We start from the raw sequence: 26263 nt of genomic DNA, 5'->3' as shown, positions 1-26263 counted from the left end.
TGCCATTTTAGGGGGTTGTTAAACAGGTAAATAGCAATTAGCAGCGCACCTCTTCCGTATACTTGGCAGGAGTTTCACTGTTTTATTGAGAAATGGTCTGCGAGCGGTGACCGTAGTGCACTTAACAAGGGCACACAGCAGATTTTAGAACTCAGTCCACACACAGGGTGCACTGTAGTAAATTGTGAATAGTTGATTTTTTAGAACATTTTAGGCTTTCAAGTACGCTTTATGGTGCGAAAAATACGGTACTTATCCCAAAAAAACTAGACCGAATGTCAAAACAGAGACTGACTGTAACAGTTAGTTCAAATATTCATAGATTCTAATAGAAAAAGTATAGATGGTAAAGCAGTACACGCTCTACTGTATTAAAGAAATAAATAGAAGCCTCCACAAAATGTTTGCTTTATATACGTGTATGAAGGCAAATTTGGCACACTTCACTAATTGCATTATTTGTAACTGAATATGAAGACAAGGCAAAGTTTATGACAGAATAAAGAAAATTAAATAAAAAAGTATCAACAAAATTTCAAAAACATCGTGAACAATGCTCTGCACTTAAGAATTCAAATATGGAATTAGGAGTGGGACGTGTCCAAACACATTTTTGTAACAACTGGCTCAAATCATCTCTTAGTTTTTATACTACAGCTCTCCATATTATAGCCGCCCAATCCTTACCACCAGTTTAGTGTACAACTAGTAATCTTCTGTTCTGCTGCCAGCTTTCTCAGACAATATAAAAACTATTTCTACAATAAGAACCCTTCAACATGAAAAACTTTTGTTCAGGTTACATTAACTGTAACATATACCATATGGTAAGAAACACAATCATGAAAAACCACATGGCGCATGAAAGCGCATGAGATCAGACATCCATTGGCCCATTAGCTATGATCTTGTTTTTGGAAGACTTCTGATGGGAAGTGGGATAACCCTCACACACATCTGCTGCTTTCAACGCAAACAGGTTTGGTTTAAACACCTTTCTACATTCCAGAGCACGTTTCACTTGCGTAGCACTCTCATGAAGACATCCTTCTCTACCCGCACTTGACCATAGCTGCGCAGTTTTGCTTTGCCCTCTTTCTGCCGTTGTAGCAGAAGCCTCTTGCGGGCCATGTCATGGCCAGATTTCTACATGCATACCATACAACAATGGAAAAAGTACAACGACTGTCATGGGAACAAGCTTTCTGCTTACACAGTGCCAAAGCTTTTTACTGTGGCTTTTCCTACAGCTTCCAACGTAATACAAAACTTTTAGGCTTTGATCAAAGGCTCCATACTTCTCACTATGTATTCATTTTACCGTATATGTATTACTGCCTTCGAACAGCCCACTAAAGTCTTCCACAGGAATAAAGTGAGGAAACCTCTAAGCAGTCAATATGTTTCCATTGCGGAGGTGATCCAGATTTGGAGTTGTGCGCACATTGAGCTACTGTGCGATTAAGTGTTCCAATGGACCTTCGCGTGTTGCGGATTAACAGGAGAGCTCTGATAAAAATTTCATCTAAAGAGTTTCACTCCAAAGGTCATAGCGGCAGACTCTCGTCTTGCTTAGCAGTACACTTTCAAAATAGGAATGGCTGAAGTGTGGCAAATGTTTAAAATAGAATAGATTTGTTAGCAGAATTGTTGCCCATCCTGCCCAAGGGCTGTTTCCATCTTACGCAAGCATGAAACAATCGATAAAAATTTGCAAGTAACAAAACTGGTTTTACCATTTTCATCTTGGGAATTATGCAAACTTGCAGATTAAGCGTGTCATGGAAACACAGTGTGTATCGGTGTGATTACATCACAACAACCATTAGGAAGCGCAGACAACTTCAACACTACAGCTACCACCTAGCAATCCATTCACACCGCAGTTTTTAGCCCGGCTCCACACATCTCAGTCAACAATGTATCAAGATAACTTTTGGGGCGATGTTCTTGTTTTTGTAAGGAAATTAAGTGGCTGACAGCTTGTCTGTTCAGCCATTATTGATGTAGACAACGCAGTGCCCCATTAATAAAAATCAGACTACCCTAGGACACTTATATTTCGCTAGTATTTAGTTTCGTGAGACGCTCGCAGAGTAAAATTTCGGAGCAACTTAATTTCGCAGCTCTGATGAGTGCGAAAATATAGTGATGTGAAAATAAATGCAGTGGAACAAACATAATTAGATTCCTCAGGTTCAGTTCACCGATAAAAAAAAAAAAATTTCAATTTGCGACTAGTTTGTAATTGTGAACCGCAGGTAGAATGGTGTGGGCAAGGTCGATAATGCAATTTGATCGCTTGCTGCCATTTGTTTCTTGGACTATCAACAGGCCCGTTTTCACTGGGGCAGCTAGCTGGCCGGCTGAGCCGCCCCAACTTTTTGGGAATTTCTTACGGTAAGTGCAGTCCAACTCGGATAACTCGCCCTCAGATAAAATGTAACATTTCATCTCAAACACGAGGTCAACTCAATCGGATTTGTTTGGTCAGTTCCAACGCAATGATAAATTCCTTCAGATAACTCGACCTCAACATCATTTATTCGAAAAGTTATTTGCCCAACGGTCATGGACGCGGTTTTCATCGCTGTGGAATATCACTTCATTCCAAGCCATAGAGACAAACATCAACTTCTAGTAGTTCTTAGGCATCATTATTACCATCATCAGAGGCAAAATATTTTTGTTAACGACTTTTATAAAGGTTTGCAGAAGATTAAGTTTTATCAAACACCCGCTTGGCCATGTCCCATTGAAAGCGTAAAAGCCTCCGAATGAACTTAAAATAAAATCCGCAAAATTGATCTTTGTTAAAACGCTCAAAAGAAAAAGATGTCTTTTTCTGAGCGTTTTAACAGCGGTCATGTTTTGCCTATTTTAATTTAAAAACGTCTCGTCAGTCACATCACTTAAAACAAAACAAATCTCAAAAATTACAAGTTATTGAAGAAGTGTCAGTGGTGAATCCAAACCTTTCCAGAGCCATGCTGCTTGTGTAGTACTGCGAGTGTCAGTGCATGTGTCTTATTTTCTTTCAACACACGGTGCTCACTGCATTGGTTGATGTCCCCAGCAAATGATAATCTACTAATTCGTGTGCATTGACATCAAATTCCTATCATTATAAATCATTCTTAATGGAAAAATAATCATAATTAATTGCAAAATAATAACGTAATAAATTTTGACAGTCAAATTATTTTGTTGGTTTATATTTTAACGATGCTATTGTGGTCGTTAAAAACGTTAAAATAAATGTCGTTATAAAATTCCATTCTACAGTATCAATGAATTCTATTTAGTTTCGCTTTTTCGCTCGTTTGTTATGATAGTTTAGTTTCGCACATGAAACTTTCGCGAGAGGATGACACCGCGAAAACGCGAAAGTTAGATGCCGCGAATACATAAGTATCCTAGGGTAGGTCCACTTGTCCCAGACACTTCACAGTGTGAAGTTCACACTATGCAAAAAGACCAACTGAAACCAAACTTTGTAAAAACAGACAGTACTTTGCAAAAACTCTGAAAATACACATAAAAAGGGTTTTTGAAAATAGTAATTTTTATAGTATTAAAGGAACTAATATATGTATTGAGCTTACAGGGTTTTGTCTCAAATGCGGGCAGAAGTCATGAATATCCATACTCAGTAAATATAATACATAGTCTATGGCTTTGTAGCTTCAAATATCTAGCACAGTTCTTGTGCAGTTCACAGTCCTGCATGTAATCTAAATTTTGAATGACCTTCTCCTTCAACGACCTATATATTTAATCACCCACATTTGCAATAGCCCATATCTCCGAAGGGCTTATATCTTTGATGACCTTCACCTTCAATGATCTTTAATTTCAATGCCCCAACATCCTAACCTGTACATATGTAGACCCTCCTTGACATACATCTTCAATCTGCTTAAACTAACTAATGTAAAACTATGTTAAATATGGAACTTGACTAGTGAACAATGATCAATTTTTGACTACTGCGAAATGACTAATTTTGATAAATTTTAGAAATTAAAATTTGATATATACAGTCTAATTAGTATACAATGTATAATACTTGCTAGTTTGTTTCACATCAGTGAGCAGTCAAGTTATAAGCATCCGTCTAACATCTAACAAAGCGCGAGCCACTGAGTATACCATTTCAGATTTCTTGAAAACATTCCTGGTGTGAGCTAGCCATCTAGCTCACACCAGAACAGGCGTGCCCATAGTAGGCCACTTCACGCGAAGAACAAAAATTAGTGGTCACTACTAAATGACCAATGATCAAAAAGTAGTAATAATAATGATGCAACATCATGATAGTAAAAGAGAAACCATGGCATACCAACCAGCAACACCTAACATTTACAACAAAGATAGCTTGCGTATAAGCGTGTCACCATCTAATCGTCTCCCCATGTATAACAATAACTAAAATAATCTCTAGCAAAACATGTCATGTCCCATGTTTTACTGACGCTATAAAATATTCCGACTTTTTGTGTGATCATGAAGAAACCAAGTTTGTATTGCTACTATACAATAATAATAATAACAACAATGATAATAGTACAGTTGTTATACTCATTGATCTCTCGATTTCTAGACTAAAGGCGACTTAGTTACAACCTGTTAAAGTTTGCAAAAACTCTAACACTTTCTATTACAAATCCTATTTTAAATTGTTTTAAAGGAAAGAAATCTACCTTGCTACATAAGCAATGACAAACATGTTAACACCACAACATCAGCGCAGTTCAGGGGTGAGTAATAACTCGTCTCTCTTTATCAGTTTCACTATATCTTAGCTCTTGAAGAACTTCTGGTGGCGGCTGCCATTGGCAGACTCAACATTGGCAGACAAAGAAAAAACGATTTCATTAGCGAAAGACTGCAAGGAAGATATCAATCTGCACTCACCACTTTGGCAGTCACATCCTTCCGATAAGCCTTCACCGTCTCTCGGGCAATAATTCTGTTATTCACGCTGGCTCTAATTGGATATTCAAACTGCTCACGGGAGAGGTTGTCCTTGAGTTTGAGACAGAGTTCTCGGCCCCTTTCTTGCGCCTGATCGGCATGCACTATTGTAGTCAACTCCTCGACTAGCACATTGTTCACCAGGATGTCCAGCTGTATGACAAACCAAGACAAGTTAAAGACGACGCAAGTGAGAGCTTTGAAACTAAATTAGTTTACAGTTATTTGTTACACACTGATATAAATCATACCTAACTGCAATCGATCAGATCAGATGCATTTGTGACTTCAGCAGTAATACAACTGACCATATACAAGTTACTATTTGCATGCAATGTTGTGAAGCCTAGTTTCCCATTTGATACATCAACAAACTGTGACTATGAAACCTGGAGGGAGAAGGCATGTAGCTGTCTATGCATTTGATACTGGTTGCAGAGCTACGTAGTGCCCCTGTGCAAACATAGCAGCTGTCTCATGCAATCAAAACACTACCTGCATCAGCTCAACTTACAGAGAGTTTCAGCAAAAGATTGCTTTTTATCAATCTCTGCTATTCAATGCGTTTGGACTCCAGCCTTTGGGGATGATAATTTACAAAGCTGTACATAAAGTGAGCATTTTTATCTTACAGCAATAGTAGTGGGGGCAGTCAGTCCTCTATCTACTATTATTACTATTAATGTAGTAGATGCTAAAGAGTGCACAACTCCTAATCAAATGCAAATAAATACTCCACAACCCTGACATGGGCTAGCTTGCATTGCTTTGGTTAAAGTATTGTGTCAGCCACCAGCAGCTTGAATACAGCCGAATCCTCTCATTCTAAAGACAAGCAGCTTAACTCTCACTTGTGCGAGTAGGACATGTCATTATCGTATTTTCAATAGGTTTATTCATACACGATTAGATTTAATGTCTATTAGAGATAACTTCAAACTATTTAAATAAAAAAGGGAAAATCTCCTTATAAAAATAAGAAGTACTGATTTGTATTGTCGGTTTGACAATATCTTGAATGTAATGCACTTCCAATTATCTGCTTATACATATAAAACAGCAGATGAGAATATGGGTCCCGGATCTTTCTAGACTCATCTCTTTGGCCCTTCAACTGAAGAAAAAACTAAACAACCTTTTAATTCGCTGACTTGACAATATTTATGATATTATTGATTTTTCTTTCCACTTTCACTTGGTTTAGAGTCATGATTACAGTAATTTTATGTTAAGTGGAGTGGAGTGCACACCTTCAATCTCAATTCAAATCAATTTTTCCTACACAACAATTTTCTACAAGCTTTTCTCTTTTTTGCAGTTATATGCTGCAAAGAAGAAAAAAGGTATTATATATGCCTAAAATGTAGTAAAAGAAAAATATATCTTCACTATAATACTGTCTGTCTGTGCGAAGCCAGGGTTAAAGGTCAGAATAAAAAATTGCTTTCAAAAAGCCTGCGACTCTTGACATTCAGGTTAATAGACCGACATTCTAACATCTGAACCAATAAACAGCCTTTTCTGAATAATTGTGCAGTTACTTATTTCTCGAAGATTTATTGCCACTCCTGACAACCTCTCACTGCACAATAGACTGCCTATACTGCCTATATGCCATTTTCTCTCTATAGTTCGACAAGAGAGAAAACAATATTTATAAAGGTGACTATTTGACTCACGTTATTCAAATTGAACTTGAAAACTTGCACCGACTTAACGCCTTACGTTATATGGAATTTCTTATGTAATATGAAGCAAAACTTTACATAAAATTTTTTACATCAAGTGGAATTTACATCAAAGGAAGTTTGTGTTATAGGAGCTTCTACTGAATAAGTGAAACATCTAACCAGTGTAATAAGAACAGCGTTATGTCATTACTGCATATTACGTAAAATTTAATAGTGACTCAAGCTTCATAAGACTTTTTTAGTAAGAGTATGCTAGTAGGCACTGTTGAACATCTAAAATGCTAACAACCTTAGCAGACTCTCTAGTTGAGAGCACAAGTAGTCATCCACATAGTTGAACAGAACTCAATTTGTCATACACGAGTGCACTCAGAGCACCCTTACGCAAGGTCAGGTGCCAAAAGAGAAGGTAACTCCTAGTTGTAATAGAGAGCAATGTCATTAACTCTCTTACCTTAACCAAATTTCCTATTTTGTAGCCGTGATCTTCATAGTCAAAACTACAAAAGGTTTATAAACGGGATTGCAGACACTTTGTTGAGCTAACATTACAAGGAAGAAAGAGCATCAAGTGGTTAGGAGCTAAACAGAAACCTACTTACAACATAAAACCTCATCATCATTAAAGCACATCAATTATATCAATACTGTTTTAGCTTATTCAGGTTTTTCAATATCTTGGTTTTCAAATGAGCCATTGTTTGACATGGTGAGACAGACATTGGTTGGTGTTCATAGGATTTCCCAGAGCTCTACCACAGAAATGTTCAATGGTATATTGTAGGTTCGCAAATTATGACATCACAATTTTTATATTCGCTGTTGTGTGCTCCTACCGCTTATTTATCAACTACGATAATGACTCTAGTGGCAGGCGAAAGTGGGACAACTCCAGAGAACCAATGAAAATGACAAAAGAATCAGTGTCATTAGCTCTCCATGTACAGATTATTTCTATGATAAATAGCTCAGACTCCAAGCACCATACTATATTTTCCCGATGATATTATGCACTAGCTCTCTCTTTTTATTGAGATGTTGAGGGGCACGATTGAGGCTAATTAATTTCAAGCATTGCGTGATCTCGCGAAAGTGCAATTTACATTATAGTCCTAGGGCCACGCCATTGCAGGTCACAATTTAATCGATGTGATTTCATTACCTTTATCAACGACAGTATATTTATTGAAGCATAATCATATTTAGAAAGTATTTAGAATCATCATATATATAAAATGATGTGATTATAATTACTATAAATGTTTAAAATGAACGAAAGGATGAAAAAAGCAAACTCTAACAATCACCCCAAATCTATTAACCTAGAACATGTGTTGGTATTGGTCAGGCGTTAGCACGATTCCCGGGCATTGTTGATTATCTAGAATCCTAGTTTATTATTAGCGCTCACTGGGTTTAAGAGCACCGATTGTCACAGAAAATCGCAGCCTCAATGGCAGCAAAAGGGATCGACGACCAAAGGCTAAATGATAATTATGACATCACATTGTGGGAACCACAACCAAGTGTTTTTTTATTGCAGGACATACCTTTGACACCCTGTTTTTCATAGTTCTATTATTCTTTGTGTATTGAATATAAGCTAGTTCGAAAGCCAAGACTCCAATGTACTGAAATACGATAAAAGTACTGATATAATTGATGTGCTTTAACAAGCCATGAGTTGATTGTCAACAGATATGGAGCACACAAAGACGTGCAAGACTGGTGCACCACTTATCATGCCATATGATAAAAAAAATGTGTAAAGTGCCCATCTGACAGGCCATACAGCCAAAATACAGCCAGAAATAACTAGTTGCTCACTTAATGTAACAAGTGTGGTGTATGTCGCTCCTTTTTAGGTCATATGACAGTTATGTTAACAGACAAGTGTCCTTTTTCATTTGCAATTTCAAGTGAAAAAGCAAGTTTCTGGTTTACATTAAAAATAGTAAAAATATCAACCAGCAAAGCCGAATCTTTACTAAAGGAATAACTCTATAGCATAGCGCCGTTTACTAAAGGAATAACTCTATAGCATAGCGCCATTTACTGAAGGAATAACTCTATAGAATAGCGCAATTTACTAAAGAAATAACTCTATAGTACAGCGCCATTTAATTCACTAAGTGAGGTTACGATTTTAATAGTGGATGTGTGTCAAGTAATATTTAGCAAATAAATGGCACAACCAAGGATTTGTCAGTTGATAAGCCTTCGGTGTTCCTTGTAACAAAGATAACTTGCCGTTATGATGATCCACAACATCAAATGATTGGTCAACAAAACAATGACAGTTCTTACAACTTACACCAAAAGGATAATTTTGTTGAGCTTGAAGATGCTTACACCAAATTTTATTATATTTTATCCAAAACTATCGATATTTTTTTATCATTTGTAATTGTTTTTGATATTCGAGGTGATCCGACTGCCTGGATATTTATAGATTAAAATCAACAAAACTTGATCACGGAACCACCTTCAGTTATCGTGGTTTTCCGCTGCTTGGACTTGCTGATAGGTTGGGATGAATTATGAAAAAAAATCTTAACTCAGATTTTCTGCGCAGACATTGTTTCTGCGTTTTTCCTAATTGATTCTTACACCTTTTGCACCCCTTAGTTTGCACCCCTTAGTTTGCACCCCTTAGTTTGCACCCCTTAGTTTGCACCCCTTAATTTGCACCCCTTAGCTCACGCCCCTAATTAGGAATACCTGGCTTAGACTATCCCCCAGGATGACACTTTCAACCCTCCCAACCTTAAAGCACCTTCTTGGCAGCGCTCTAACCAACTACACTGCTGGTCCTAAAACTCCACCTGTTTGCTACCTGTCATACCTGCCATATCCTGATGTCACAGACTTCAAGTCATCAAAGAATGTTAATATTATCTCATTCAATGGGAAGACAACTTGGAACATGGACCTGGAGCCATCGATAATAGTTTGTTCTTTTTGTACTCCCCGATACTTCTGCAAACAGACAGTTTCCATTAGAGTTACTAGTACTGGTCTATTCGTGTCTATCAGTGGTAAAAAATTTTGTAGCCACCATCAACAGACAATAGCAACAGTCATACCTCGATATGCGAGTGTTACAATATATGAGAAACTTGATATACAAGGACAATGCCGAGAAAATTTGTGCCTTCAAATACAAGACAAATTTGAGATACGAGCGTACAGGATGGTTCTCAATGCGACCACTAGGTGGTCGAGTATGAGAGTGCCCGCTCACGAAAACAGATTCACTCAGTCTTTCTCGTTGGATCAAAAGGGAATTAAAAGTGGTGGCTAAAAGTGAAGGTGATGGCGAATCTAAATGTGAGGCATAAAGAGCCGGATGATAAGAAATGAATACAAAAACAAAATTAGAATTCATTTTTAAGTTGGTGCATAGCAAGTTAAATTCATCTAAATTAAACTTAAAGTTTATGCAATATTAGTGTCACAAAAGTGTGCCGTACTGAAGGTGTTGTCATCAAGTTTCTCTCACACACCGGTGTTGGCCGCTACCATCTGTCTCGAAGGTAAGAGCTCCACACAGTAATATACATAATAATTTTACATTTTATTCCAGATCATAACCACTAGATAGGTGTTTGTTAACTTGCCGATTGTATATGGTGAATTAGAACAGTTGAAAACACATTTTTCAATAGTAATATCCTGTTTCTAGGTGGTCGTTTTCAAATGGTGGAAACAGATCAATTTGTATTTAGTCATTTTATATAGAAAAACTTGATTTGAGATACGAGAGAATTGACATACAAACTCGGTTTCGTAACGCATTAAGCTCGTATTTCAAGGTATGATTGTATTGCTATTCCACGCAGTGGCTTAGTTTTTCATCTTTTGCAAACACAAAACAAAATCTTCAAAGTCAGCGCTAGGTTGATGGCACTAGTTAAAGAATATCATCTCAAGTCTCACAGAACTATAAAAGGTTTTGTGGTTGCACTGATCCAGGATTTCCAATTAGGCGTACAAACTGCTGCTCGCGAGAGTGCTAGAATCTATTTTTATCTTTTCTATTCATTAAAAATAAATATCTTAATGCCGTCAATCCTGAAAATAATCTGCGCATTTCAGTTACCCACAAGGTACAACATCTCGATCAGATAATAGCGGTGAAGAGGTAAGAAAAAATTCAAAGATTATAAATTGGGTTTTATTTTGCTTATGTTGTCCCTGAGTAAATTGTAAGAGTCTTATTAGAATGACCTTTCAATAACGTATTGTTTTCATATATTCCGAATATGTCTGTTTTTCATTGTGTCTTCAGCCTTCATGTTTCATTCATAAAACGAGGGTATGAGATTGCTCTCACCAGTCGTAGGAGGTTCAAAGATGAAAACACAGCGTTATTAATAGCAAGAAAGATGCAAATGCTAGTTAAAATGAGAGAAAACAAGTTTTGGATAGCACGAAGGTAACTGACCATGACTAGAGAGATAATGTCTCCTATGTAGTCATTTGGAGTGACTATAGTCCCAAGCACTAGTGGCTCATGTATCTCCTCAACCATAGTCATTGGAGGCATCTGTAATAGACAGTAGTTATGAAAGGTCAACAGGGCAGCGCACCTGGCAGGCACTGCCGCCTCGATGGTGTAACGACAAATATGATGTTTAGCGTTATTTCATATATCAAGGGAAAAATGGGGGTACTTTAAGCTTGTTAGACAGAAAAATTCATAAAACACTTTTGAAAAGATGCCATTTGAATAGAAAGTCAAATCTCTGCATAAAAAAATAATTTGTTTTGTTAACAGCTTCATAGAGAAAACTGTCGTATGCTGGATGAAATGTTCCTATAAGAACACACTGTGATTCATTAATCCATTTTAAACTCCAAAACGTACGATAACTTCAAAATAAATACTGCATGAAGTATTAAAGCAAACACAATATATCAAATAAATTGTAAAACGTTAAATTATATGTAACAACTAATAAGTAATAATCAATACAAAGAGGTTTTCAGTTGTTATTTTAACTAAAAGGCTTGTAAACACAAGTATAGGCCCAGCAATGCAGATGATCAGAGAGAGAAAAAAAGTGATAGAGATAAGCATAATGCACTAACTTAAACTAGGTAAAGTTTAAACTAACTTATTTTATACATTATATACTGTTTTTAAAATTTTATATTGCTTTACATGTTATTCTCAACTTTCGCAAGCCCATTTCTTTTCACTTAGAAATCTGTAACTTTGAGAAACCTTGAATATCACATGCTAAAAAGTAAACCGAGTCTTCTAAACATTCATATGTTGATGTGATCCCATGAGGTATAATAGTATTAGCAAAAGTCACGGAGTGTTCTTCTTTGTTCTGTGATTAAATATATAGACATATTTCTAGAATTTTCTCTAATCCCTCGTCCTCACGATCATAATCACCGTACATTACTACACATGATGAGCAGCAACTCCTCTATGATTGTAGATCACTGAATCAGCGCACAGACCTCGATAATAGCTCTCAATAGTCACATTCTGGGAGACTATTTAGAGCTATGAGAGTATAATTGAGAGCTATAAGATAATGGAAAGCCATGGCCTGATAACCAAATCCCTTTTTTATATATTCAGGTAATGGTTTTGTGAACGAGCCGCAAATATATGTTATGTAAGTCTCTGTCAACAAAATTATGAAATTAGGAGTTGTCTTCTTTTTCTCCAACTAACATTGAAAAACAGTAGACAACTCTTTGTAATGCAGTGTTAATGTATGGATGCGCACTGAAATTGTGCAAGCATTTGCCCATCTCAATCCTTTGAAGATCACTTACTATGAATATTGAGAGTGAAAGTCATGACATGCCGTATTTCCCTATAAATACCAAAGGTCAAGGTGAGTGTTAACGACTTACATGACAAGGGTTAAGTACAGTGATGACCTCTTTTCCATGAGTTTTTGTATGCTTGCCAGGCTTCAACTTTACTTTATAAGAAATAAAAAGCCCCAAATCAACAGAAATGTGAGACTACATTACATGTGAAAGAACACTCATCCTTCTGTTTCTCTATAGTCTAGGTGGACTAAAGCTATTAAAACTCAACCATTTCAACCAATAGCTAAATATCGCGATGGGATTTTGGCACAGACATTCTGGCAGTACCTTATGGTGCAGGTTACAAGAGCAGAATTTATGTCTTTCGTTGTACCTTATACCAAAAGAAACTTAAGTGAAAGTAGAAGAGAAAAATTTGTACATAACAACTATATTTACATATTAGACAAACCTTGTTCCTGAGATCCTTCAATCAAATTTTTGCGATGTGAATGTATAAATTTATTTATATACATTTTGAAGAAAAAAGCATTCTGTGTTAGGTTTCATAAATGAAATGTCTTTTGCATTTTTTGTTATTATCGTGTTAGTTTCTGGCACCAAAAATTGCTGAGCCAGAAAGACCTATCCTAGGACACTTATATTTCGCTAGTATTTAGTTTCGTGAGTAGCATACAGAGTAAAATTTCGCTGCAATTTAATTTCGCGGCTCTGATGAGTGCGAAAATATAGTGATGTGAAAATAGATGCAATGAAACAACCATAATTAGATTCCTCAGGTCCAGTTCACTAGTAAGAAAAAGATTTTCAATTTAGGACTAGTTTGTATTTGTGAACCGCAGGTAAAAATGTGTGGGCGAGATCGATAGTGCAATTTGATCACTTGCTGCCATTTGTTTCTTTGACTATCAATGAACAAAGCTATTTAATTTCGCGTTTTCACTTGTTTGTTATGATAGTTTAGTTTCGCTCATGAAATTTTCGCGAGAGGATGACTCTGCGAAAACGCGAAAGTTAGATGAGGCAAATACATAAGTGTCCTAGAGTAGACCGACTAAAGAGAATGAAAACAAAATCGGCTGTCCAACCTTTTCATAGATGCTACTCATTAGAATATGATCCAAAGCGCATTAACAACCAGAGTAACTCACCCTTGTAAGGCACATTAGGGGCGGTCAATATAGAGTCCACAGAAAATTCTTGCCTTAGCCTTTGCTCAAAGACATCCATGTGAAGGAGGCCAAGGAAACCCAGCCGCCAGCCTTGACCTAATGCGGCGCTGTGGTCTACATTAATGGCCACACTTGCATCATTTAAAGTAAGTTTTGTGATGGCATCTTGCAGAGCGGAGAACTCCGATTGGTCCATGGGAAAAACTCCAGCAAACACCTGATAAGTTAAAATGAACCATGGAAGCTCAAATGCATATAATTTAATGTGATGATCACACACTCCATTTTGCTCCGATGCTTGTGTGTTGTCAAATGAGCTCATTAGAAAAACTCACACGAACCCCAAACATTACAGAAATTTTTCAAAGCTGCTACCAAAGACAACTCTGTTAACAAGCACCTACTTGTGGCTGTGCTGATTGCAGCTGAAAGGGATTTTTGATGCGTGTATAACAAGCAAGATGATAGGCTGATGCATTTAGCAGTCTACCCTTGGTTCAGGCCTTGAGAAATTCTAATTAAATCATATATGAAGCACTATATGTGCCACTCCTAGTCCTAGTACATTCATACCTTGACATACGAGCTTAACATGTTCTGACACTGAGCTCGCATGTTAATTGTTCATATCTTATGGTGACATAACTCCTACATAAAAAACTAAATGCAAATTAATCCATTCCCATGCTATGAAAGAAAAACCCAAAAAACAAGATATTACAATAGAAAAATGTCTTAATTTTTGTAATTCAGTACCTACGCTCGCAAAAGAACAAGTACCTACTTAGTGTTTATGATCTGCGATAAAATGTAACATTACTATGTACAGTACTGCATGAAGTTCTACCTTCGAGACAGATGTATTGCCTAGCAGTGGTGTGAGAGAGACTTGGACAGAAATGTGTTCGGGACACTAGACTTTTGTGATGCTACGTAAGTTAAACTTTGAATTTAACTTACTAAATGGACAATTAAAGCTAAATTTTAATCTTTTACTAAACTTAACTTTAACTTTGTCTTCATCATAATTTTGTATTATTCATTTCCGACTCGGGGCTTTTTGCCTCGCTTTCACTATAACTCTTAGCCATCATTTTTAAAAGAATTTCAAGCCGATTCGACAACAAAGACCGTGCGATGTTTTTCTTAAAAGCGTTCTCTCGCATACTTGGCCATTCAGTGGCTATTGAAAACCTGCTCATTTTTCAAAGGTTTCTCGTATCTCCAGGCAGAAACTTGGCCCAAATTTTGTTCGTATCGCCATTTCCTTGTATATTGAAGCACTCTTATGTCGAGGTATAACTGTTATAGCATATCAGCACAACTAAATGTTTTTAATCATTAAAATTAAGAGACATACATGACAAACAGAAAAGTGTACAATCAAAAAACAAAGACATATAGCCTGTTTTTCGAAATGCATCCAACTACCAATCAAGAGACGTCTTTCCCTATTCCAACTTACCATAGGCTGGGCAGGCTTGAACCCTGGCAGTGGTTCCACCTTTTCATCCACTAAACATAATGTGTCGCCGATAAGAGCATCTTTCGCATTCTTCATGTTGGCCACAACGTAGCCCACTTGACCCTCGTACAGCGTTGAGATGGGTGTGAGATCAGGGGACATAATTCCCAATTCTTGCGCCTCGTACTTTTTGCCAGATTGTAATGATAGAATTTTAGCACCTAAGATATTAAATCAAGTTAAAAGTTATGAATCTTATGTGAGAGCCAGAAGATGAGAAACACAACTCAATGACTAAAACTTCACTTCACACCGTTAGCTAATCTCGATCACTTCTTGTGATGAGTTGTGAGAATTCTAGAGTCTTGTTTATGTATTTGTCAACCTGAACATTGTCACCATCCTTAGGTTATCCTTAGCTTTAGGCTATACTTAGCGTTAGGTTATACTTAACCTCAGGTAATACTTAGCCTTAGGTTATACTTAGCCTTAGGTTATACTTAGCCTTAGGTAATACTTAGCCTCAGGTAATACTTAGCCTTAGGTTATACTTAGCCTTAGGTTATACTTAGCCTTAGGTTATACTTAGCCTTAGGTTATACTTAGCCTTAGGTAATACTTAGCCTTAGGTAATACTTAGCCTTAGGTTATACTTAGCCTTAGGTTATACTTAGCCTTAGGTAATACTTAGCCTTAGGTTATACTTAGCCTTAGGTTATACTTAGCCTTAGGTTATACTTAGCCTTAGGTTATACTTAGCTTTAGGGTATACTTAGCCTTAGGTTATACTCAGCCTTAGGTTATACTCAGCCTTATGTAATACTTAGCCTAAGGTAATACTCAGCCTTAGGTTATACTTAGCCTTAGGTTATACTCAGCTTTATTTTATGTCCAGTTTTAAGAAAGGTCCATACTTTAAATGAAGAACACTGATAAAATGTTTAGGCGTCAAATAGAATGAGTGATGAATGCAGGATGAATAGGTCTGTACATTCTACGCTAACTTCTACAAGTGGGTGAAAGCTTTCAAGGACGCTCCCACCCGTGGCCAGTAACCTCATAGAAGGCTCTGAACTTGTCAAAAGCACAATGCATACTCATTGAAGCCTACATCATTAAATAAAATATAATTTTATACTTTTTTTAATTAAAAATTTTTGAATGAGTACACAAAACACTTTTCTCAGGTTCAGTGCATTCAATGCGGTTATATGAAAAAAATAGTTAGACAAACTAAAAAAGATGAGTTATGTTTGCCAAAACCCTCGAGACTGGCTTACTAAAGCCTTGGCCTTTGGTAAGCCATGCTTTACTAAAGCCTTGACCTTTGGTGAGCCATGCTCTACTAAAGCCTTGGGGCTTTAGTAGAGCACGGCTGATAATAATAGAACTCGGGCTGATAATAATAACTGTTTGTAAGCGTACATTACTGAGAACTCAAGCGGTGACTGACCTTTTAACATGACACCGACAGAAGTAGTTCACAAGGCGCACATACAATACTGCTAGTGTTATTATGATAAGAATACCCAAAACTGCACATAGTATTTTATATGAACACCTATATGCTGACACACGACCTAAATCAGATTTTGCTGGCTTTTAGAGGGGAACAAAATAAGAAGATACTTTTGTATCAAGAGCTGTTACTATTAATAGGTCATGGGTCTTTCATCGTAGCTTTTTATTCTGATCATAAAGAAAAAAAAGGTATTTAATGTGAAAAAGAAAGCAATCCAAATTATAAAGAAATATAGCTGATGCCATGTTAAAGGCAGTTGAACAGGAGTGGTTCAAAAACTTTAAGGAACCATAATTTGTTTAAGTTCGGATCTATTTTAAATTTGCCTCCGTCAAGCTGACTATTACACAAGTATAGTCAACTTGAATTCTGTCAGTTGTGCATTGTTACAGCTACCTAATAAAATATTCACATACATTGTATATAGCATTAAATTGAACTGGTTCATATCGCTGTTATAACAAAAGGAGCTCATTTTAGAAGCTTTAGTTTTATTATTTTTGAGCGAACATTTAAAAAAAATTAACAACCGGGTAACAAAGAACTTGGTCGATCTTTAAAATACTCCCATGATAACATAATGGCATGTATCGATATAAAAACGTTCTGAGTAATTTTTACTGTTCAGCAAGTACTTGCAACTGTTACAATATTTCAAACAAGTATTTATAAATATTCTAAATATAAAAGCAATATAATAAATGAATGTCTATATATGTTTCATATACAAAAAAATTAAATGAATTTGTATATTAAATACAAATAAAGATATATATTGAGTCAATATATATTTGAAATATAAGAAAATGGCGACAATACATTGCTAAGCAAATACAGTTTGTCTTCTATCCCAATGATTGTTGCCTACATGGTGATAATAACCGATGTCATTACCAGTACCGCAGTTCGTGCAAGGATAACAGATGATTCTTTCCTGTAGTCCATACTTGGCTTTTCCTGATTGGTTCACTCAATAAATAGCTGAGAGACAAACATCCAATACTAACTAACAGGAAACAATGGTAAATAGTAGAATCGCCCATGTTTCAATAAAAAGGTCAATAGTCTCAACTTCCGAGGACACTTACCAGTCTGGATTTGTCCTTCCTTGACGGCGATGCTTGCAATAGCGCCTCGGTACTGGTCAAAGTAGGAGTCAAATAGGAGGGCCTTAAATGGAGTATGGGAAGTGTCAGAGGGTACAGAAGCTTTCGGAGGACTGCAATAACAACAGAACAAGTTGGCAGTGACAATAAAACTATAAAAATTGGTTTTGTAAAAATCATCTTGCTATTTACAACACATTTTGGTGAGAATATTCACGAATTTGCCGAGTACAGATATGCGCATAAATTTACACAACAGTATGAACTGAGTTGGATTGAATAATCTCTCCTGACCCATGTGTCAGTTCACTTTGGTTCCTTTGACTAAAATATAAAATATCTGTTTTCATATAAAGTTAGCACTGTCCAATCACAGCTAGCCTCAAGTTTTATCACACAGTAAAAACATAAACGTCATAAGTGAGTAAATTCAAGTATCAATCTGTTGATTTGAATTTTTGCTCCATGATAAATATTCTGTAAATACAGTTTATTGTGCCGCTACAGAAAGAAAACTAAATACACAAGGATTTACCTACTATTTAAGATTAGAAAGTGTAATAAACAGCACACAGACTATTATGAAAAGAAAAGTCTTTGGATAACATTGAAAAGTAGAATAGTATATTTAGACAATCACAGTTGTGATTACACATTAAATGTAAACACTATTGAGAAAACGTGATTGATTAAAATGAACAATTACGGATGAACAGCTAGAAGAGGTGGCATATTTGAACATGTGTTGCTCGTAGTAGTCGTACTGGCAAGATTAATAATATTTAATACAAGCCTTAGTAGCTCACCTTGGGATTCTCTCTACAATGGCTTTCAGAACATCATCCACTCCTGTGCCCAGCTTAGCAGATACCTTTACAAGCATAACAACATTGTATAAATATATTGAAAGCCTGTACTCAAAGGTAAGCTGTACACAAAACAATAAACTCGTCATATCTTATACAGAGACTGTACACAATACAATAGAGTAAACTCATCATATCTTATACAAAGACTGTATACAATACAATAGAGTAAACTCGTCATATCTTATACAGAGACTGTACACAATACAATAGAGTAAACTTGTCATATCTTATACAGAGACTGTACACAATACAATAGAGTAAACTCGTCATATTTTATACAGAGACTGTACACAATACAATAGAGTACACTCATCATATTTATACAGACACTGTACACAATATAATAGAGTAAACTCGTCATATCTTATACAGAGACTGTACACAATACAATAGAGTAAACTCGTCATATCTTATACAGAGACTGTACACAATACAATAGAGTACACTCATCATATTTATACAGACACTGTACACAATATAATAGAGTAAACTCGTCATATCTTATACAGAGACTGTACACAATACAATAGAGTAAACTCATCATATCTTATACAGAGACTGTACACAATACAATGGAGTACACTCATCATATCCTATACAGAGACTGTACACAATACAATAGAGTAAACTCGTCATATTTTATACAGAGACTGTACACAATACAATAGAGTAAACTCATCATATCTTATACAGAGACTGTACACAATACAATGGAGTACACTCATCATATCCTATACAGAGACTGTACACAATACAATAGAGTAAACTCGTCATATTTTATAAAGAGACTGTACACAATACAATAGAGTACACTCATCATATTTATACAGACACTGTACACAATATGTACAATATAGAATATATATATACCTTGATCACTTCATGTGGTTCAATATCAAACAGGCTTTGAAGCTGTGCCAAAACTACCTCAGGTTTGGCCACCTTCAGATCAATCTTATTCAGCACTGGAATGATGGGTAAGTCGAGCTCAAACGCAAGGAAAAAGTTTGCCAAAGTCTGGGCTTGCACACCCTGAAGCAAAGCAGGCTAAAGTCAGACATGGTAACCCTTCTCAATGAACATGATAGACACACAAATGTTGGTAACTAGTGGTAAATACACTTTCAACTGTGTAAAAGTCAAAAATACATGGCCTACTACACACCTCATTGGCATCTACCAGTAGAATAGCTCCTTGACAGGCAGCCAGTGATCTTTTCACTTCATAATGAAAATCAACGTGTCCGGGTGTATCTATGAGGTTGAGGAGGTAATTGCTACCCGAGTAGTTGTAAAACAAACTAGCCGTTTGTGCCTATGTATATAAATGATACATGGTAAAAGCACACATCTACTGCAAACAACAACTGCAAACATCATAGTAACAACACAGATATACTGGGATCAATACAGAGACACATAACAATTGCAAATATCACGCAGAATGTGTTGAACCTCACTATTTGAGCAAATAAGATGTCATAGCTTATAGACCTAGAATAGTGATGAACTAAATTAGGTGTTGACCTTGACAGTGATGCCTCGCTCCCGCTCCACCTGCAGTCGGTCAAGTAACTGTTTGTTTGACTTGTCAACTTTCACGGCTCCTAAATGCATCAACACATCTACTTGAAGTGCCATTCATCTATGGCAGCAACTACTTTAAATACTCTCTTAAAACAGATTCTTAATTAATTCATCACAAAAGGAAGCATTTTTTTACTTGTGGAACACTACTGAAGCATAAGTTGATGAAATGACAATTGGACCTTCACTTTCAATGTCAGTTGTGAAAAAGTCCGCTACAACTCAATGTGATGCAGTCTGGCGACACTACATTCTAGTTTGATTTGATTGGATGATATGTGATAACTGGACTTACAGTTTGATTTGATTGGATGATATGTGATAACTGGACTTACAGTTTGATTTGATTGGATGATATGTGATAACTGGACAGCCAGTTTGATTTGATTGGGTAATATATGATAACTGAACATCCAGTTTGATTTGATTGGGTAATATATGACAACTGAACATCCAGTTTGATTTGATTAGATAATATATGATAACTGAACATCCAGTTTGATTTGATTGGATAAAATATGATAACTGAACATCCAGTTTGATTTGATTGGGTAATATATGACAACTGAACATCCAGTTTGATTTGATTGGATAATATATGATAACTGGATGTTCAGTTTGATTTGCTTGGATGATATGTGATAACTGAAAATCCAGTTTGATTTGATTGAATAATATATGATAACTGAAAATCCAGTTTGATTTGATCTCTGTATTGCCTTGTATTAACTGTTTTTACATTTCTGCAAGTTTGTGAAAATGCAGCATTATTCTAAAAATGAGCCCCACCAAGCTCGACATCATCAGAAAGTTTTACATATTTTTATAATCGCAACTACTCAAAGAAGGGCTAGACAGACATTTTCCTTATGGTCAAGTAGACAATACAAAAATTCATGGATTGGTGTCTGAAGTACTCAACTCTAAATTGAAGCTAAAAACCTCTCTGAAGCCGAACCCCTCTCCCAATTAAAATTAGAAGGGTCTATCTGATTATTAACTCTTTGCATACCACTATGTGGCTCGGAACAGTGCTCACGTATGGCCGAGAGCTGCGTGGTGTGGCTTTAGCGGGCTTCCTACAAAACATTTCTGACTAGTGAGTAGTTAATTAATTAGCCTGTCGTATCTGTACTTATACAAAAGGAAACAATTACCTGCATTCGCTGATTTAATAGAAAACGTGTTTACAGGCCATCTTAAGTTTAGTTTCGCTTTGTAAAAACTTAGTGAAACCTCATTAGTTGTAATGCGTCTGACATGACCCGTCATTGCTAAGAAGAAATTGTGATAAAAATATCACAATTTCTTCTTAGCAATGACAGGTCATGTCAGACGCATTGCAACTACAGAGGTTTCACTCATTGTAGATGCATGTAAATGAGATTTGTGTGATTTTTTATTGAACAGTAGTATTACTGAGAGTGATTATTTTATTTTAGCAGTAATAATGCCATAAGCTGTAATAACATGAATAACTCGTCCAACTGAGACATGCCCACAGTAGTGGCAAAAATGACGAAAAAAGGATTCAAGCTCATGCAACACATTTGTGGCGTTTTTTATGGCATCAGCAGATGTGAAACTTTATGCTGATCAATCTATCAAAATGTCTTTTAGGTCATTTAGGTTAAAAGTTATGACAGTTTACATGCGCCCTTATTGAACATTATATTTTTTGAATATGTAATTATGTCCTGGTAAAAAGACTAATTTCGCAGTGAAAGCTCAAAACTTAGTGAACAAAGTTTTTAGTGTCACAATTCCCAGTAGTTGATAGCAATGCTCACCTGTGAATTCTAGAAGCCTATCAGCAAGGGTGCTCTTTCCATGGTCTACATGCGCAATGATGCTGAAGTTTCTTATTCGTTCAACTGTGTACTCCGACAAGTCGAGTGTCTGCTGCAATTTTAAACACAAACGATATGCAACTGAGTAGATACATCATATCCTATGAACCAGAGAAACACACCTCATCTCAATCTGTACCAATCATTGCAAATGTAAATCATAAAAGTTCAACAAGAAATGACATGCAATTTGTCTAAAAAACTGCCTAATTCAAACAGGTAAAGTGACCATAATAACAAAAACACACAAAAAACTATAAAATAGTAAGCAGAGGCTACCTTATTGCTTGGAACAAATGTCGCCTTGTTTCTGTGATAAATGGAACCATAAGACGATGACCATCTCGTAAGACCGGTTATACACCGCTGTGCTAACCCAAAATGCATAGAATCGCTGCTTGTTTGTTGAAGTGTATAGTGTGGTCTCTTTTACCTAAAAAATATCTCCATAATGAAGTCTAATTCTATTGATGAGTATAAAAGAGTTGTCAAGTGCCAGTTCATCAAAAGGTTGTGCAGCTCACTCCCATTTCCTACTATATGCCTAGTAAGAAATGGTGAGAAATTGCAAGGCACGAAGTACTTTCCAATTTTTCCAGTGTCTTCCAATTACTTACTACTTGCAATTTCCTTAAAAGTTGACTTGCAACAAAATTCACATTACAGTTATTTGGTATCAAAAGATTCATCATGTCTTACTCTGTTGTGTTGTAGGTGTCAAATACGTGGAAATGTGATTACCAGCTCTTAAAAGCTCAAAAACGAAAAGCCGCCATAGATTGGAATCTGTTTATTTATCTGACGTAGTCAGATAAATAAACCTTTCAATTCACGTGATGTTCTCACGTGAATTGAAAGGCCAATAAAAAGCTCAATATAAAACTTACCGTAGCACTAGTTTATGACAAACACTTCGGGTTTTACCGAAGACCCCATATCAAATATAGATGCTCGCTACTTTATAGTTTTCTTTCGGCATTATTCAATCGTCAAGTCGTAATCTGATCACGTGACCCAATATTTCGCAAATAATTTTTGCAGCTCTTTTCGATTATCACAGGTGACCAACAGGCTTGTCATGATTATCAGACAATGATATATACTCCTTCGAGGTAAGGTTAAAAAGTTTAACGATTTTTTACGGTAAGTTATAAAATATCAGTGCTAAAAGTGACAGCATTACAATGACGATAAAACAGACGCGTAAAAACAATAGACATGGTTTTATTGAATGCGGGAAGTATATTTGTGAAAATATTTCGACGAATGAGGTTGCATGAAAGCGTAAACAGAAACCATCCTGTAACAACTACGTCACATTTGAGCCGTTTTGGAAAGCGAATCCAAACTACGGCGGTCTCGTATGGCTGCGATTAACTGTTCGTTTTTTAGTTTTTAAGAGCTTGTAATCACATTTCCATATATTTTGCACCTACAACACAACAGAGTAAGACATGGTGAATCTTATGATACCAAATAACTGTAATGTGAATTTTGTTGCAAGTCAACCTTTAACATTTTTCTGACCAAAAGCTTCTGAAAGAATTTATGTAAGCAACCCTCACGAATTTGTAAAAAAAGGTTAAAAAAACAAGAAAACAACTGAAATAACAAAGCAAAGTTGCTTTGAACTTACATACGATGTATATTATGCAAACGTTAGACACATAAAATTGCATTCAAAAGTCCATGTTGGAGAGGGAACCAGTCAAACAGACAACATTAAAATCTATTGTATGGCTCTAATAATGAATTGATGACACGTAAATGACATAGTGTTAATGTAAAATTATTGGTTAAAAATTCCAAATTGCAGAGCAACAGAAAAAACTTCAACCTGCATACAAAAAGAGTTCAGTAAACAGCTAGCTTGTGAGTTCTTGCCAATTTCCAAAGTTGTACTCTAGTTAAGGCATAGCTAAAGTGCAAATTAAGTTTTTATCAATTGCTACTTTGAATATTATGCAAGGCTTGTTGGATTGTACTAGCTATACACTTTTTAGAAGATTGAATTATAAATAGGTACTAATAAAGTTAATGTAATATACTTACCCCAGAAAAGGGGTAAATAAAGCAATAATAAATACTCAAAACACAGAGTAAAATTTTCTAGGCTATAACAAACCAAACAAGGTAATATTAAAAATGAGAACTTTTACTGGCTCTTAATGAAAAACCATTGAGTCTCGCAAAATCTTACTAGGTGTTTAGGTATTTTAGTCAGGTTATTAAAATGTCTACTTGTTCTTTATTGGTAAAAAGGAGATAAAAGTTAATATTTCTTAAAACGTTTAGCAACCGTTTTATTAAGTGACAGATGAGCTGTTTTAGCATAAAAATCCTTTGATCTTGCCATGATCCTCATGATATTATCAGACCATGCACCACTACTGCTGCTGAATCTTCATAACATCACTACCTAAGCCAGCAAAAATATCAAAATTTTTATATACCTACTTGAAAATTAAAATAATTAAAAAAAATAACAGGTGAAAAAAATGGATTGGTAAAACTACTAAACCACTTTGTGAAGAAAATTTTTATAAAAGTATCAAATTAAAAATGTTTTTTACAGTTTTTCAGAGCGAAACAATAAGTATTGCTTTCAGTCCTTCACTTTTTTGTTAAGTATAAATTGATAACATATCTATTAGATAAATTTGGAATCCTTATCGACTCTGTTTTGGCAGCTATAGTCAATGCAATTAGGCTTCAAAAAACACACATCCAAATATCTTAAAACATTAGATTTTATATACATTACATGTCAAAGAGCTGCTGTGATTATAAAGAGAAACGGATTCGAAATACTGCATTGATAAGCGTTTTAGACAGCACAAAGCTTGGTGAAGGTAGTTGGTTTAATTTGTTGAAAATGTCTAGAAGAACATGTAAAGCCTGGACTTTGGAGCTATACAGATCTTTACTTATGCTGTTTCCAGTAACATGAGTGGATAGTCTACAAGCTTATTTGGTTTTGTTTTTTAGTATCAGCTAATATTAGGTTGCTAAGGCTAACTAAGGTTGATAAGCAAACAATGCTAAGGCTGCACATTTTGATTTACAATAATATAAACAAGTTGAACTTTCTTCAAAATTGTTCAAGTACAATTTGATACTTGCCCACATAGTTTTGTAGAGAAAAAATAAATAAGATAACATTTTGTTGCATGTGCGATGTTGTGAGACTGCTTGCACAATAGAACTTTTTTTTTTACTTCTTTAATTGCTATAAAATGATAACAACAGGCTAAGCTTTGCTCAAGCCTTTTCTCAATCACCCATTTTTCTGTAGCCCTTTTTGCAGAAACAAAGCATCCTGTTCCGTTTGAATAGCAAGTGTTATGCAGAGTGATTTTGTTGAACACTGCAAAACTCTACAAGTAGTCTTTTTCTGGGCTCAAAATTGCATTCTTCAAATGTTTTACATTAATAAAAGCCGAAGTTGGTTTCCCAGAACAGCTTTAAACACACAGAAATCAGCATAACTGGATGGGGTCGAAATAAAATTATGATTCACCTCGTAAATTCATACCAAATTTGGAATTTTAGTTATTAGTATTAATGTACCTGTGCAAATTTTACTAAGCCAATTTTATTAATTAAAAATCAGCGTGAAATTACAGAGCAAGAAACAGACTCCTCCGGTGCGCAAACAGCTGGACAAAATGTATCGGTGACAAATAACCTTGACATAACCAGAAGAAACTTTCTATGAGGGTGCTCGTCTAAAATTAAAAAAAGCTACGCAGACGTCTGCTCTTAGCCAGTGTCGTACAGTGTCGTATAGGGACACTGGCCCTATACGACACTAGCCTTAGCAGTCTGGAATGAGCGAATTCATTAGTAAATGGAGGCTTGGATAGATGCTCGTCTAATTTTACACTACTTATTATTTTAATCGATTAATGTTAAATATGTCTCACTGTTTAATCGTGTAACGTTAATTACAAAAGAGAATCTAAATTACACAATTTAGATCAAGATAATTGTTTCAAGTATGTTTTTTAATATAAAAAGCACACCATACCTAATATATTTACATTGGCACACATCATTGCTAAGCGAAGGGTACGTCACAGACGTGCTTTATAATTGTACCTAGCCATACAGTTTTAAATGACAAAATAGTTGCATATGACAATTAGGAGCGGTGTGATGAATTTGCTAATGAAGAAAACTCGCAAGAGTGGGGTGGGGACAACTCTTATTTTTATTT

The 26263-nt window shown here is 35.8% G+C and overlaps 1 protein-coding gene across 1 annotated transcript; it reads right to left on the bottom strand.

Annotated features, from left to right (window-relative positions):
• Positions 1-242: 242 nt before the first annotated feature.
• LOC137407369 (translation factor GUF1, mitochondrial-like) lies at positions 243-25704 on the bottom strand. The gene is made up of 16 exons (XM_068094003.1): positions 25615-25704; positions 22324-22477; positions 21985-22096; positions 20135-20214; positions 19773-19922; positions 19478-19639; positions 18545-18609; positions 17721-17851; positions 15111-15331; positions 13625-13862; positions 12552-12622; positions 11116-11217; positions 9514-9647; positions 7123-7168; positions 4918-5130; positions 243-1146 (listed from the first exon to the last, which is right to left on the bottom strand). Exons 2-16 carry the CDS (start codon positions 22429-22431, stop codon positions 1018-1020), a joined length of 1962 nt encoding a protein of 653 aa, XP_067950104.1. The 5' UTR covers positions 22432-22477; positions 25615-25704; the 3' UTR covers positions 243-1017.
• Between the last annotated feature and the right edge of the window lie 559 nt (positions 25705-26263).

The sequence above is a fragment of the Watersipora subatra genome, chromosome 10 (assembly GCF_963576615.1).
Source record: "Watersipora subatra chromosome 10, tzWatSuba1.1, whole genome shotgun sequence".
NCBI lineage: Eukaryota > Metazoa > Bryozoa > Gymnolaemata > Cheilostomatida > Watersiporidae > Watersipora > Watersipora subatra.
This window is presented reverse-complemented; position numbering and strand designations above follow the sequence as displayed.

Bases quoted from the DNA above. Each gene is read 5' to 3' on its own strand.
- LOC137407369 (XM_068094003.1), bottom strand. From the start codon at position 22,431: ATGCATTTTGGGTTAGCACAGCGGTGTATAACCGGTCTTACGAGATGG. The intron at 18,610-19,477 runs GTATATATATAT...ATGCTTGTAAAG, and splicing joins AACCACATGAAGTGATCAAG to GTATCTGCTAAGCTGGGCAC. The intron at 15,332-17,720 runs GTAAGTGTCCTC...TTAATATCTTAG, and splicing joins GGAAGGACAAATCCAGACTG to GTGCTAAAATTCTATCATTA.